This window comes from Pristiophorus japonicus, chromosome 12 (genome assembly GCF_044704955.1).
Source record: "Pristiophorus japonicus isolate sPriJap1 chromosome 12, sPriJap1.hap1, whole genome shotgun sequence".
NCBI classification, from domain to species: domain Eukaryota; kingdom Metazoa; phylum Chordata; class Chondrichthyes; family Pristiophoridae; genus Pristiophorus; species Pristiophorus japonicus.
Window position 1 is genome coordinate 170,042,246 of NC_091988.1, and position 16,770 is coordinate 170,059,015.

Below are 16,770 nucleotides of genomic sequence, written 5' to 3' on the forward strand. Positions count from 1 at the left end.
GGCCTATAGACCACTCCCACCAGTGACTTCCTACTCTTATTATTTCTCATCTCCACCCAAACTGATTCTACATCTTGATCTTCTGAGCCAATATCATTTCTCACTACTGCTCTGATCTCATCCCTTATTAGCAGAGCTACCCCATTTCCTGTCTACCCATACGAAATGGCAAATACCCCTTAATATTCAGTTCCCATCCTTGGTCATCTTGCAACCATGTCTCTGTAATGGCAATCAGATCATACCCATTTATTTCTACTTGTGCCGTCAAGTCATCTATCTTGTAACGAAAGTGTGGGGAAATGCCATGTGATCAAAGACCACATGATCAACCCTCCAGGAATTTGTCCAACCAGGGTTGGCAACCCTAGACATCCTTCATCCACCAACATCTTGATTCATCAAAGCCCTTGAGATGATAATTCGGCCCCCTCTCATGACCAATTGACCCACTTCACACAGCTCCTCCTTCATGGGAAGATACTGTGGGCAGAGTCTAGATTGGATGCACTGGAGAATGTTTTTCAATTCCACGTTGGCAAAGCTGTGGCTCAGTGGGTAGCACTCTTGCCTCTGAATCTGAAGGTTATGGGTTCAAGTCCCACTCCAGGAACTTAGAAACATAGAAATTTACAGCGCAGAAGGAGGCCATTTCGGCCCAACGTGTCCGCGCCAGCCAACAAAGAGCCACATGGCCCTCGGTCAGCAGGCCTGAAGGTTATATATAAACTTATAAACAATGAACAATGGCAGAAAGGTAAAGAGCACCCAGCTCAACCAGTCCACCCCACACAACTGTGACACCCCTTACACCAAAACATTCTACATTCCACCCCAACTGGAGCCATGTGATCTTCTGGGAGAGGCAAAACAATTTTGCCCATAAAGTTGTTGAAAGTGTGAGCTGGTAATGGCACAGTGAGGGAAGCAGGGCATCTGGGATCTGAGTGAGCAGGGCAACTTGAGCACATAAATCTAGGCTGACACTCCAATGCAGTGCTGAGGGAGTGCTGCACTGTCGGAGATGCTGTTTTTTTAGATGAGACGTTAAACCGAGGCTCTGTGTGCCCTCTCAGGTGGATGTATAAGATCCCATGGCACTATTTTGAAGAAGAGCAGGGGAGTTATAGAAACATAGAAACATAGAAAATAGGTGCAGGAGTAGGCCATTCGGCCCTTCTAGCCTGCACCTGGTGTCCTGGCCAATATTTATCCCTCAAAATAACAAAAACAGATTATCTGGTCATGATCACATTGCTGTTTGTGGTAGTTTGCTGTGTACAAGTTGGCTTCCGTGTTTCCCACATTACAACAGTGGCTACACTCCAGAAGTATTTCATTGGCTGTAAAGCTTTTTGAGATGTCCATTGGTCATGAAAGGCGCTATATAAATGCAAGTCTTTCTTTTTCTTTCTACTTGTTGTGGGGACCAAGCTACTGGCATCTGTGTGGCAAAACATTCCATGCACCACAAACCCCCTGAGTAAAAACATTTCTCCCAATCTCGCTCCTCATTTTCCGAGGGACAATTTTAATTTCCCAGCTAAACAAAATATTATTTCCTTGCTCACCCCATCAAAACCCAGATTTTGCTGCAGCAGGGCATCTAACAGTATCTGCCGTCAGTTAAACTTGCTCTTGCACCTCTTCAGCTCAAAACAATTTTTCCCATAAAGTTGCTGAAAGTGCGAGCTGGTAACGGCGTAGCGAGGGAAACAGGGCATTTGGGAGCTGAGTAAACAGGGAAACCAACAGGGTATCTATTTAACCAATTAGATTTAAGGATGAGCAGAAGGACTGAGAAGGAGGGTGAATTAAAGGGGGTGAATTCAATGTCAATTCTTATACAGAAAGAAAACTAAAGGGGGAAAGTAAGATTGGATTAAGAGAGAGAAAAAAGGGACAGAAAGGAAAAGTAAGAAAAAACATTTTAAATGTAAAATTTGACGTTTATAAAACCTGTCCGAAAAATTCAAAACTCCACGCTTGTAATAGTTCATTTTTGGTGCCAAAGAGAGTGATTGACAGTAATGAACAATTATCATCTTGTTAAAAGTGTACTTGCGCTACTAATTACTAACCCTAAATATCTGTGGCATGTTTAGTTTGTATCTACAGCATAAGTGCAGCAACTTTACATCATTCAATGCATGTCAATGGTGAGGCAGGCAGCGAAATGCAAAGCTAATGGCGGAGTGGCGCAACTCGGACAGCAACTTTTGGATATTCGCATTAAACTGCGCATCTGCCCCTCATCTGAAGTTGCTCTATCATTCATGTGTAAATAACGGCGAGCACCATTAGCCTTTTATAATTTTAAAAACCTATCAAATCCCCTTTTACCAATCGTTAATCCAGTGCCTCAAGTCTCTACTTTCTTATTCCTGATATTATCCCTTCAAATTTCACTTGCACACAATTTTCTGGAATGTACCCACCCAAATCTGCACCTAGATGTAGATAATTATACAAAGGAGCTGACCCACCAAACTCAAGTATTATTAGCACCTTTTTTTCTAGTGAGATTAGCAGCAGTTCTTAAACATTTAGAACAGATACACCACTAGACAAAAGTCAGCCCCATTTTTGTAGTGTGGTTAGCTTGCAGATGTTACTAAAAATAACCTGTTTCACTCAATGACAACTGGTGGATCACAATAAGGAAGATGAAACAGTCTGATCATTTCCCATAGATAGGCTATTTCAGTTTTTTTTCCTGCTGCTCTACACTTTGAAAAGCAGATTGCGATCTAGGGGTGCAATGGATATGCATTTGTCTAACATTTGCAAGGGTGAGGGGGGTGGGGCTTCTCACAGTTTATTGGGCTGTGTGTTTACTTTGCGTTGCGATTTCAACCAAGCGTCCAGCAGGCGCGGGGCCTGCGGGGAGTTGTAGTCTTGTGTGTCGCTGCTCCCGGGCCGTGCGAATAGGCGCTACCTGCCCGCGGAACTACAGCACCCAGCGCGCCCGACTACCCCGGCGCAGCGAAGAACAATGGCTGAGCTGGGCAGTGGTGCCAAGGATGCCCAGAGTGCCGAGATCGTAGCCGCCAGATCCGACAGGTAAGCAGGCAGCAAGGGAAGGTCAGGCACAGTTCATCTTCCGGCAGCACTGTGTACTCTGGGATCTTTCACTTGCATGACAGCTGTGAAACCCCGGAAGCGTACGATGCTTGTGAATCGCAATCCGGAGACTTTTAGTCAAATGTTTGCAACACTGATACTGTACTTCACTGTGATACTTCGTAAAATGTTACCTGCTTTTTTTTTTGCACGGTGTCAATTATTGCAGTTGCAACATTTAAAGTAACTGGATAAAAGTTGTCAGGAGTTTCTGCTTTTGATATGGCAACTGCTTTGACCACATTCCGTGCACATAGCTGCATAAGGGACAATTTGGCATTACCATTTTTGGTTACCATGGGGAAGGAAAGTGGTCTTTACCTTTCTGTCAGTTGATGCAATTTCTCTGACAAGTGATTTGCTCCAAAAAAAAAAATTAACAGGGAAGGAGAGGTTGTCAGATATTTTAAGTGTTGGAGCACTGTACAGTGCATAAGGTGAGCTATATTTAGTTTGCTCTCTGGTGCTACATATATTGAATGTTCTTGTATCTTCAGTTCTGTAGTGATATAATCCATTAAAACATGCTTGAGGATTAGAGAAGTAAGCAGTGCAGGGTACCCAAAGCAGCATTATGTTTAAACTGTTTCAAACCCGGATTTGCACAAATTCATGGTTAAATACTAAATTAAGGGAATACTGTGCATGGAAATAGTATAATTAAGAACATAAGAAAAGTCAGTTATGAGAAAGGACCGTTTGGCCTATCAAAGCTCATCTCTACAGATCTTGAGTTTAAAATGCTAACGTAAAAAAAGTTTTTATTTTCAAACAAACCTAGATCAGGTTTCTTTGCATCTGGCATGAAAAGTCAAATGATAGATGTTGCTGTGAGTTTCAAGATTTTTAAGTCATGCGTCTATGCATGTCTTTCACACTTTGTTACATATGTCATCCATGTTATTTGATGGTGTAAATGATGGTGATAGTGTCAAAAAAGAAAGCTAGTCATATCCTGCTGGTTTCTTGTGACCTTGGAGAGGAGATGGGAATTTACAAACTGCTGTAAATCTACATATAAACCTTCCTTACAACTGAAATTATCTTCTAATTGACCTCCAGCTGTACATTTACAATAATTAACCTATAATTGACCTTGGGTTGTGCCTATTTACACAGATTTAATCTTGTGGTGTAACGGGAAAGACCACGCTACACTGCTTCGAATTAGCATCAAAATAATATATTGTATGATACATGATATAATGTTCCTGTCCTTATAAAACAACATATCCTCTGACTGACTTTGAGCAACACCATGAGAAATGTGCTGATATTAATAAGTAAATATGGTTGATGACACACATCTGTTATTGGGTTCTCCTTTAAGCTAAATAAATTAACCTGGTACAAGAATGTACATCTTTTCCATGGCTATAATTGTGTATTGTCCCTTTAATGTCCATTCCATTTGACACATCAGCTGGAGTTTTCAGCTTCTGCACTCTCCAGCCGGTGATTTCCACTCATTCGCTTTAATAGAAAATAGATGAGGATTGGCAAGTAGAAACACCAACTAACAAACAAACTTAAGTTTTAGGCATGTTATCAATGGCGTGTCTTGTTCCATACTGATGTGCATCTCTTCCATACTGATGTGCATCTAGGCTGCCCCTGAATTAATATACCTTGAATTCCAGAAAGCTTTTGATAAAGTGTTGCATGAGAAACTATGGTCAGTTGGTGTCAAGGGTAAAGCAAGGACTATTGATAAGTAACTGGCTATAAAGACACAAACAAAAAGTAGAAGGATGCATCTATGGGTAACATCATGTCCTTTTAATATACAAGTATACAGACAACACAGGGAAGTGGGAAATATAATTGGCCACCAGTCACCCAACATTTTGCCTGGAATGTGTAATTTGATCCAGTCAATGGCAGGCAGTGCAGCGGTCTGCTTGACAGCCAGAGATAGTTACCAATATCTAGGGATCTGTGTGGTGGCTCTTCTCTATATGAGCCCCAGAACATCAGTATTTCCCTCCTGCCAGCAGAATGATCAGTATGGCCCTGATCATTCTGCATGCAGCATGCCCCACTGGAATCAAATGGCTGAGGGTGGGACTGGCTAAATGCAAGCATACAGGAGTGTGATTCTGTAACACGGCTTTGACTGGGAGTCATGTCCACTATTTTGAAACTCCAGAGTCTGAGCAGTCCATTTCTGAGCATCACCATTGCCACTACTGAAGTGACTGCAGCTCTTATACCCTCCTCTTAATGTCTGGAAACTGCATTGATCTCCTGGACTGCCACAGTCACCAGGGTGTTACTCACATCATGTCATACCTTTTATATTGAATCATTGCTGCGGATTCTAGACTCCTCCAATGGTTCCATCATCAGCACCATATGAGAAGAGAATGTCTTCACTGTCAGCACATGAGGCCAATGCTCATGAATCATTGATCTTTAACAGACCGACCCTGAAACCTTGGTCTTGGAATCTTCAGCTGAGACCTGTTGTTTATGTCACCTCTGGGGATCCACCCAATAATATCCACCCTGTGTCTGTGATACCACCGTGGATGTATCTGGGCTGTTGGTTGAGTAGGGTTCTCTATCTCAGTGCTGAAGAAACCTTCATGGTTCCTAGATCTATAGGGCCCAAATTTCCTCATGAGTTGCACCGTTTTTTTTGGTGTAACTTGATTTTTCTGGTGTATCTTTTTAGTTGCAAATATGGCCACTTAATTTGCGCCAGTGTAAGTGAGTTAGTTAGGTTTTTTGTTAGGTCCGGTTTTTTTTCAAAAGGGGGCGTTCCCAGCCACTTACACCATTTATGCCAACTTGACCAGAAGAAAGTTGTACTAAACTAACTTAGGGCAGCGTATGTGTCCACTTTTGTCCGCACAGAAAGACCTTACTGACAGTTCAAGGAATCGGCACAAGTAACTGCATTTAAAGCGCCACCAAATACCAAACAAAGCACAAAAAGTAATAAGCAATTAATTAACAAATAAAAAAATAGAATGAACCTTGCACCTAAAGCACCAAAATCAATCAGTAAATAACAAATAAAAGATAGAACTCCTATCTTAGGGGATGCAGCGGGCCACTGATGAGGGAGCCCATTTGGCCAGGGCTAGGGACGGCGTGCTTCGGTCCCTCCCACACAGCCTGCAGCGTGCGTTTGCCAAAACAGCCTGCCAGGAGCTACTGCACATGCGCGCAGACTCTAGCGCGCATGTGCAGAGGTCCCGTACTGTTTTCAGCTCCGGGACCTAGCTCCGCCCCCTCACTTTTGCGCGACACCATCTCCACAGAAGGCCCGAGAATTGGCCATGATCGCACGGATTTTTTGGGGCACTGCTTCTGAGGTAAAATGTCGGCGGGGAGCTCGGAGGTGCGCCGAAAAAATTTGGGCCCATTATTCCTACACTTTATGATTCCCACCCTCAATGCTTCCAGAACCCAGGGTATATCTCCTATCTACCTGGAACCTGGAACATTCCTCCCAACATGTTCATCTGTATGTTGGGATTTTAAAAAAGAGATAATAATTAAATAGTTAAGCGAACATTTACTAGTAATTACAGCATGGATTCATTATTTCTACACAAAAAAGTACATAATCATGGGATTTGAGCCTTGAATATTAATTAATAATCCTACAAAACAATGTAATAAGAGCATAATTTAACTGATTCAGTTACTTGATAATATACTGTACTTTACAGAGTATAAAAGACCGTATCCTCTGACGAGCAATGCTATGGGAGAATTGTTAAGATATAATTGAAAAAAGTGTAAAGTCACCACAGTTTTGTGTGTTATTTAGGACAACCTAGAGGACTTCTGAGACTACCATTCAATTGGATAGGAAGATTAAAGTCTGTCATGCCCAGTTAAATTGTGGGAAAGTAATACATCCAACATCAATGCCCAGTCAATGAGACAAAGGCTGCAGGAGATATATTTAATGATTTTGTACACAGGTAGTGGCACATTAGTGCAAGAATCACAAGAAGCATGTTTTTGAGAAAGCACGTGTAAAAGTCCATAGAACTGGGTGGAATATCAATTAACCCGAAGAGGATTTAGCCTTTTCTCACTGGGAAGTGCTATGATCTATTGATAGTCATTTCATTGATGATACTGTATTAAAGATAGACATGCCAAGCAGAGACACATGATCCTTTCTGCGGCTAGTCTGTATAATGATCTGAAAACACATGTCACTGTCTGTGAAGAACTTTTGAAAGAAGCAGTGAGTCAATGTGTTGGGCAGGCTGGGCAGTGTGCTAATTTAAACAGTGTAAAAATGGCAGTGATACTATCTGTAGGAATGTGTCAGGGTATTGAGTCAGCAACCCTCCAGAAATGATAACGTGGTTTGAATGAAATGGAGGAGAATCCTGCAGCACTGCACTTGGGAGAATGAAGGTTGTGAGGAAAGCAAAGGATCGCAACATCAGATACTGACTCTCTGACATTAATCCTTTAGCAGCTCCTTGAATTCATTTTTAGTTAAATGGTTATCTGCACTGTTATTGACAAAAGACAATTTTAGTCTGTATTTGATATATATAAAAGATTTAAGCACATGCTGAGCAAAACTATAATTGTACTGATATTACGACACTTATTTATATTAGTGCTCAAATGCTTTTAGGAGTCATTGTAAAACATTTACATGGTGAATGCATGCAGCCCTCTTTACAGTTTAGTGTCTGAATGGATGTGGTGTAGAAAACACATGATACCACATATTCAGTTTAAATACTGCATTTTATGTTTTTTATTACCAGCTTTTAACAAAAAATTATGTTCAGAAAATGGTTACGGAAGAAGGTGTCAGCACACTTGAACGAGCCACTGTTGCCCACATGGGCCTTGATCTCATCTATGAGACAGAGGTACAAATCAAAGGCTAGGCACTGCTGCACAGGGAGGTAAAAACTGCACAATGATTAATGCTGGGGACTCTCACAAATGCCACAATGTTCAGGTATAGGCCCATCTGGCCTCTTGGGCTGATGTTTGCTATTTACTTTGGGGGAAGCCTAGAATGGGGAGGAAATCACAAACAGCTCATCATGCCTCGACATTAGATGCTGTTGAAAGTGATGAAAGTAGATGTGTGTTTTTCACAGTGCAAGACACTTGCAGAGTTAGCGCTGAGGTATTTAAAATTTTTTATACATCCTGGGCCTGGAAATTAGAAAAGCAGCTCCCTGATTGGTGCAAAACTGTTGCATTGATCCTAATCAGGAAGCAACCTTTACCAGTCCTTCAGGGCGAGGAGGTTTAAAGAACTGAAGTGAAGTTTCCAAGTGTGTAATCATTTGTTATTGTTACTGCTGATAGAGGAAGAAGGATAGGACCTATCCTGGTCCCTCTGCGACACAGCACTATCTGTGGGCCAGCAGTAAGTGGCAGACCTTAACAACATTCAGTTGGAGAGATTGAGGTGCAGGGATAAACTGAATGCTCTGAAATGCACACACCAGTAAGAACTGACTATACAAATTCCAGAATATCCAATATGAAAATGGTAAAAGTTGCTTGGCCTTCCTTAGCTAGCTCCCAATCATGTGAAAATTTCAGCTTAGACAGAGGCACCGATGGACACATTAGAGGAGGGCAAGACACAGAAGTGACAGCAATAGCAGTGATAGACACATAAGAACATAAGAAATAGGAGCAGGAGTAGGGCATACGGTCTCTCGAGCCTGCTCCGCCATTTAATACGATCATGGCTGATCCGATCCTGGACTCAGGTCCGCTTCCCTGCCCGCTCCCCATAACCCCTTATTCACTTATCGGATAAGAAACTGTCTATCTCTGTCTTAAATTTATTCAATGACCCAGCTTCCACAGCTCTCTGAGGCAGAGAATTCCACAGATTTACAACCCTCTGAAAGAAGAAATTCCCCCTCATCTCAGTTTTAAATGGGCGGCCCCTTATTCTAAGATTATGCCCCCTAGTTCTAGTCTCCCCTATCAGTGCAAATATCCTCTCTGCATCCACCTTGTCAAGCCCCCTCATAATCTTATATGTTTCGATAAGATCACCTCTCATTCTTTTGAATTCAAATGAGTAGAGGCCCAATTTACTCAACCTTTCCCCATAAGTCAACCCCCTCATCTCCAGAATCAACATAGTGAACCTTCGCTGAACTGTCTCCAAAGCAAGTATATCCTTTCTTAAATATGGAAACCAAAACTGTAAGCCGTATTCCAGGTGTGGCCTCACCAATACCCTGAATAACTGCAGCAAGACTTCTCTGCTTTTATACTCCATCCCCTTTGCAATAAAGGCAAGATTCCATTGGCCTTCCTGATCACTTGTTGTACCTGATACTAACCTTTTGTGTTTCATGCACCAGGACCCCCAGGTCCTGCTGTACAGCAGCATTTTGCAATTTTTCTCCATTTAAATAATAACTTGCTCTTCGATTTTTTTTCTGCCAAAATGCATAACCTCACACTTTCCAACATTATATTCCATTTGCCAAATTTTTGCCCATTCACTTAGCCTGTCTATGTATTTTTGCAGGTTTTTTGTGTCCTCGTGCATTGCTTTTCCTCCCATTTTAGTATCGCCAGCAAACTTGGCTACGTTACACTCGGTCCCTTCATCCAAGTCGTTAATATAGATTGTAAATAGTTAGGGTCCCAGCACTGATCCCTGTGGCATCCCACTGGTTACTGATTGCCAACCCCGCAAATGACTTGTCTGTTTTCTGCTGGTTAGCCAATCCTCTATCCATGCTAATATATTACCTCCAACCCCGTGAACATTTATCTTGTGCAGTAACCTTTTATGTGGCACCTTGTCAAATGCCTTTTGAAAGTCCAAATGCACCAAATCCACTGATTCCCCTTTATCCACCCTGTTCTTTACATCCTCAAAGAACTCCAGCAAATTTGTCAAACATGACTTCCCCTTCATAAATCCATGCTGACTCTGCCTGACTGAATTTAGCTTTTCCAAATGTCCTGCTACTGCTTTACTAATGGACTCCAACATTTTCCTAACCACAGATGTTGGGCTAGCTGGTCTATAGTTTCCTGCTTTTTGTCTGCCCCCTTTTTTGAATAGGGACGTTACATTTGCAGTTGAAAAGGGTTTAAAATGAGCAGCAGGGAGCGAGTTACAGAGCAGTAGGTGATGGACCAGCCCAAGTGGTAGAAGAGGACAATGCTACTTCATATTTCTTTGCATTGAAATACAACTCTCACCTATTTTCCCACTCCATTTACTTATTTTTGTCATCTTGCAATCTTTTTTGTCTTTTCTCACTGTTTTCTATGCCCTTAATTTGGTATCATGAGTATACGTCAATATCATTCTTTGCTCATACATCTTGGTTTATATTAATTCTGTAAATGGTATAGCTGCAGACACCAATGGGGTCAGGGAGTCAATTGTCTTCGGAACTGAGAATTATCTTGGTGTACATGTTAAATTCTCAGAAAACAAGAAGTAGTTAAAATGACTGACAGCTAGAAATCCAGTAAATGCAGGAGTCGTACTCAGTATCATACTGAAAAATGGCCTAAAATGAAATTACCTCTGAGAATTGTACAGAAATAATGAAACCCATGTGGTTTGTTAGATGGTGAGCTGTGTAACCCAACAGGATGAAGGTTAAGGTTGTCCTGTTTTCTTGTCTGCATTATGGTCTGATTTGTTTTATTGTGCTTTTTCTAAGCATGTTACACTATTAATAGTGCGCATTGCCTACTGCCTATGAGTAGGAAATGTAAAATTTTATCACAACCCCCTTCAGTGCTGTATTTAACTGTCAAATCTTAAGATTCTGGGCAAAACAATCTTCTAGGGAATTCCTCACTAGTAAATTCTGACTCGTAAATTTTCAGTGTCATGCAAATGGAGCGAGCATAGGTAAAAACTGTTATGAATCATGCTCAGCATTGCTCTCTGGAGAGAGAAAACAGAGTTAACATTTCAGGTCAATGACCTTTCATCAGAACTGGAAGAAGTTAGAGATTTAACATTTTATAAGCAAGTACAGAGCCAGATGCTGCCTGACCTCCTGCTGAGTGTTTCTGTAATTTTCTGTTTTTATTTAAGATTTCCAGCATCTTTGGTATTTTGTTTTTGTTTCAGCATTGATATCTGTCTTGTTACTGATTTTAGAGTGATCAGCTTGATCGAGAGCAGTCTGGGTATTGAGAAACAGAACCAGGTGCTATGAAATTGTCAGCAGCTGTACAATTGAGTTCACCTAAGGCCTATAAATCTCTGAGAAGGAAGCAGGAAATCGTGGGGATGATAAAATAGAAAGGAATTGAAGGAATAAGTGAGGAATGTAAAAATAAATTGATGGAGAATTCAATAGCGAAAATGATCAAGAAAAGAAAGAAGGAAAAAGCAAATGAGATGTTAACACTGAAGAGGAATTAGAGAAATATATAAGACCCGAACTTGGTGGCCTTAGCGCCGGCTGCCGCTGAGCTTTTTGGACAGTCTCCCCTCGGTGCCATTTTCGGTGGAGGCCTCCCGTTGGCGGGAGGGGAGGACTGCTGGGAACCGCCCGCTGACGGCCATTGATGCACTGAGCTGCCATATGCCATATTGGTGCGGGCGGGAGTCGCCGGCAGCAGGGGGCAGGGCCACTGCGTGAAGGCAAGTCTAACCCCAAAGACCTGCAAAAAAAGGTTAGTGAACTTCTTTAATTTTTTTTTCCAGCGATTTATGTGTATGGGATCCCCTGAAGGTCTTCCAGTGCGTTTTTTTTGTGAAAATTATTATTTTTATGTGTTCCCCCACCCCCCGCCTCCCTGGGTCCAACTCAATCCTCGACGGCACTTTAGCGAGGATTGCCGCTGAGATTGGGAGCTCCCGCCCGCTGCCGCCCAGATTCACGGCATAAGTCATTATTTTGTCGCCGGGCGGTACTGGCATATCTTTTAGAGGAATCTTCCTGGAAAATTACAGCCTGGTCTCTCACTGATCCTTTGGGTGGCACTTGGGCAGGCCTTGGCTTTGACCAAGTTTGGGCCCTTAGGAAGACACTGTGGGAGGACACAAGTAGATAAACCTGGATTTTTCGAAAACAAATGTATGGAATCTAGATTACAGAAACATTCACTGTATAACTAGAATAACACACTGGTCTTTGTGGTACATTTAGATGATTCAGTAACCTAAATAGATGCAATCACATTTTTGTCCAATTCTAGTCACTGAGAAACAAGGGAGATATGCATGTTTTAATGTCAGGGGTCTGAGTTATGAGGAAAGACTGTAGAGATTTAGGGCCCGAAATTCATTGACATACTACCCACTACCGCGCATATATCACCCAAAAATGCAATTATGGTGAAAAAACACTGACATACTGCTCGACGGAATATTCATCATTGACATACCGCTGAGAGGTATGCACACCGTCCGCTGTGCAGGACTGCCCGCATACCGCCCCAAAAATCTGATTTTCATCGCATACCGCCGACATACCACTGGAGCAGCATACTGTCCTGGAAAAGGTGGTTTTACGTGATATTAAGTGGGCGGGAATGGGCCGAGTGCTCGGAGCCGCCATTTTGGAAATCGGGAACCGTCAGCAAAAGCAGCACCTCTGAATTTCAGAGGTGAACAGTGACTTTACAGTGTGATTTACAGTGGAAGAAGTATTTTTATTGCTACTGAGTAACTTATTAAGATAGAAGGCATTTTAGTTATATTTGTTTCATTGAAAAATATTGTGGAGATTTAAAAAGAATGGGGCCTGTACTATCTCAGCCTGTATTGCTGACTAATGGAGGAACCAGATGTGAGAAGGTTTATAAATTAACATTTTGCTTGAATGTGGAGAGCTGCGTTTTGGGACCCTGATGACAGTTACCCCAAAAGTTTGACACTGTACAAGAGTGGTTAAATTCAATTCAAACCTTTATGTAAAAATGTCAAAAAGATACAACAATTTTAAAACTTTGTAAAACTTATAACTATAAAACAACTTTAACAAAACTTTAACAACTTTAATAAATTTTTAGAAATCAAACTTCAATTATTCAATGAACAAGTACAACAAAAGGCCCTTTACTGTCCTCGACCATGACCTCGACCCCGTCCTCGACTGCGTGCTACATCATCCTTGGGACTATTCCCCCCCTTTCTTACTCCCGCCCTTCCCTTTCCCAGCGCCCGTGGGCATAGACCTCCCCATGGAGGTACCAAGCCGACGTGCAGCATCGTACCCTGAATGCTGTTGCTGTCGTTGGGGATCTGACATTGCAGGCGCAATGAATGGGGCCTCAGGAGAAGCTTGTGATGTGAAAGGCACAGCTTCAGGGCTGGAAGATGTTGTCAGCTTCCCACCCTCAGGTGCTGTCGACCTGACTACTATGGCATGGCGGGGGGAGGGCTTTCCGCACCATGTCCCGATCCCGTTGATTGCTGCATGGCTTCGACAGCGTCGGCGGTTCACTCCATCACAGTGATCATACGCGACATATCCTCTGACTGCTGCTCTGATAGAGCCACGATATTTGCGGCTATCGTAGCCATGGCCTTGAGTAGTGACAGATGCACCATGTCCTGGTACACACCTAGTACAGCAACCGACCTTTTCTGCGGCAAAGGCGCTGCAACACTTGGGGTGCCTTGCTGCACACCATTTGGTCCGGCAGAATCAGAGGAGGCATGGGGGAATCCCCTGAATACAGACTCCATGGTGGAGCATGTTCCAGCTGTCCCAATGGAGCTGGTGTATCCTCCTCCTTCTCCACCCTCACCTCCACCTCCACTGGCTCAGGATCAGCGGCTCTTCCTCTTCCTCTATGTCTTCATCATGTCTGCCAGTGGTGAAGTCGCGAGAGGGCTGGGTGACGCCAGAGGTGGAGGCAGTGGGTGTCTCTGTGTGGTCTGAATCGTCCGAGTCTGGAAGTACAAAACAACATTTAAAAATGCTTGGCACCAGGGCAGGGGTCAGGGTTACATGAATATATAGTACAGTGAATTATCGCAGTCTTACTTAAATGTTCACTGCTGCAGTACTGCATTACATATCGCAGACAGACAGGCAATACATATATTCATTGCGTTACATGCCCTTCCAACATTGCAGTACATCACATGAGGCCAACATTACAGTTACAGTTACATTGCAGATGTCTTCTTCTGCAGAAAATAAATGAAAGTAAAAATCTTCAATCCATGTAACATTGCAGACACACAGGGTCAGACACACACACACATTAAAAAACACTGCATTGATCCTCTTGTCATTGCCTGAAAGCACGAATACATCGCCGTAACCTTAAGATAAATAACATCATCGTGTGACACTGAACCTACATTTACATGGTACATGGCACATGGGGGGTGCATAAATAAAATCATTACTTATTCTTGCTACCCTCACCAGGTCATTCCACCTCATACGGCACCTTTCCCCACTGCGTACCATGGTACTTGTGGAGGACACAGCCTCCCTGATCTCATCCCATATCCTGTTGTACTCCTTTGTGGAGGGCTTTCCATGACCACCTTTCGTTAGCTCGGAATACCTCTCTGTAATATTCTCGAAGGGCCAGGTAACTCCATCTCATCGAAGGCGGGCGCTTTCAACCTCCCGTCCTTCTCGATGTTCCTACGCTTCAATTTTTTTTAACATTTCCATAATATTTATGTTCTGATTTTTGCTTTGTAAAATATGTCTTCTTATTCTTCAAACTGTAGAATTATTAGTTGTTATGAATATTTTTTAACTCTGCAATGTGTTTTTGAAGTAACTGCCCGTCGATTAGCTTGCTACTCCTTCTCACTCTCTCTCCCTCCTCTTCAATTCACTGCGCATGCATGGGTGACCCCTGACCTCCAAAATCGCGGGTAAAATGCTTCTGCGAAAAAAATGGAAAGAAAGAAATCGCGCATGCGCAGTTCAGGGCCGCACTGTCCATCGAAGAGAAAGTTGATCTGGATCAACTACTAGGTTACATACGCCCGCTGCAGACCACTGGCATACTACCAACATAATGCCAAAAAATATTGACCAATTTTGTCCTCTTTGGTCTCGGCGGTTTGAAACGATGCCCCACCAGCATATCGCTGAGAAATGGGCGGACCTTATGTAACGATCAATTTTGGGCGCTTGGGGCTCGAATTTCCAAACAATCTACCAGCGCCCGATTGCCGCCCAAAATACCGCTATGATTCCCAAAATTATGGGCGGTGAAAAATTCTCCCCAAAAAAGAAAAAAATCCACCCAGCGAAAAAATGGGCGTTCCACTCCGATTCTCGGCAAAAAAATGGAATCTTGGGCTGATTGGGCAGTTCTTAAAGAAAATGGGCGATAATTAATAAATTTACTGAAAATTTACACCGAGGCTGCGGATTGGACCCAGGAGGAGAAAAATACAAAAAATATTTTTTCAAAAAACCTACAATAAAAAATCATAAAAACATTCTCTGGACCCTTTTCACTTAAATCATTACAAGAGAATTTAAAAATAATTTGTAAAAAAACAATGACCTTTTTCTTGCAGGGCTACTTACCTACCGCCGAGCTCCGCTGATTCTCATGGGTGGTTTTTTTTTCAACTTACCTACAGGTCACGCTGGGCATTTTTTTTTCAACTTGCCTACGGGTCACCGCTGAGCCAAAGATCGTGCCATGGCGACCTATGGACGGTGCACGCCGGCGGTCCGTCCCCCAGCGGCACAGCCGGTGGAACTCAGCTGGGGAATTTTTCGTCAACCCGGTTCTTGCCCAAAACGGCCAATACCACCGAGAAACCGGGCGGTGAAGCACTGGAAATTCTAGCCCATGGGCTTTACAGCATTTGAGAGTTAATTTTGTAGAGGGTATAACATAAGAAATGAAATGGAAATGGTTAATCAGAATACTACTTTAAATTGAACTGTGAGGGTAGAATAAGAGGACACGGGTTCAAATGAGTGTAAAGTAATTTTAGGACTGACATCGGGAACTTGTTCTTCATCCAGAAAGTGATCAACATTTAGAATGGCTTTCTGGCAGAGTGATGGAAGTGAAAACCCAGGAATTATTTAAGGAACAATTATATGCAGCAATGGAGGAATATAAGGTTGTTCGGATGGATGAATTAAGATGGGTAATTGGCTTTCCTCATTCATACACATCTTGTGAACTTTCTATCATGCATCGAAATAGTTGGTGTTCACTTATTTAAATGCTATCGCACCAGCACCATGGCGTTATCTGATGTTTCTTTATTGCAACAGTTGTGGTGGTTTGCTGACGACGATTTATTTTTCCGGAACTATTTTCTTCTATCAAGTGTTAAAGTGCAGACATGCTTTCACTGTTTTACGGGTCCATAGTGAACTCCTCACATTTACCCAGAGATTTGACCTCGTTCACTATTTTCATTCATTGATTTTTGTATCCTGATACCTCTTAAAATTTCTTCTCATTCTACTTCTTTAACACGGTTCTGTCACCTACATCTTCACGACCAGCCATAATTGAATTTTATCTGCTTTCTTTTACTTTTCTACAGAAGCAAAAACAGCTCTAAAGCCATTTTGAATGTGTAGACGATATGGTCCAACATGACTCAGCTTTATTTTTATGTACATGGTTATTGGGTGCTGGGATTATTCTTGCATAAAGAGAGAACGATAGACAAAGAAAAAGAAGAGGATAGAGGGAAATGGATTTTCAAAATGTGAGAAGTGGGGT

At 42.4% G+C, this 16,770-nt stretch overlaps 1 protein-coding gene across 4 annotated transcripts in view; it reads left to right on the forward strand.

Moving 5' to 3' along the window:
• The first annotated feature begins 2,893 nt into the window (after positions 1–2,893).
• Positions 2,894–16,770, forward strand: part of LOC139277046 (uridine-cytidine kinase-like 1) — a 168,954-nt gene continuing 155,077 nt past the window's right edge. For all 4 annotated transcript variants that reach the window (XM_070895056.1, XM_070895054.1, XM_070895057.1 and 1 more), the window contains exon 1: positions 2,894–3,063. In XM_070895056.1, the coding sequence (XP_070751157.1) occupies positions 2,996–3,063 (68 nt within the window). In that variant the 5' untranslated portion in view covers positions 2,894–2,995. The remainder of the gene's footprint in view (positions 3,064–16,770) is intronic.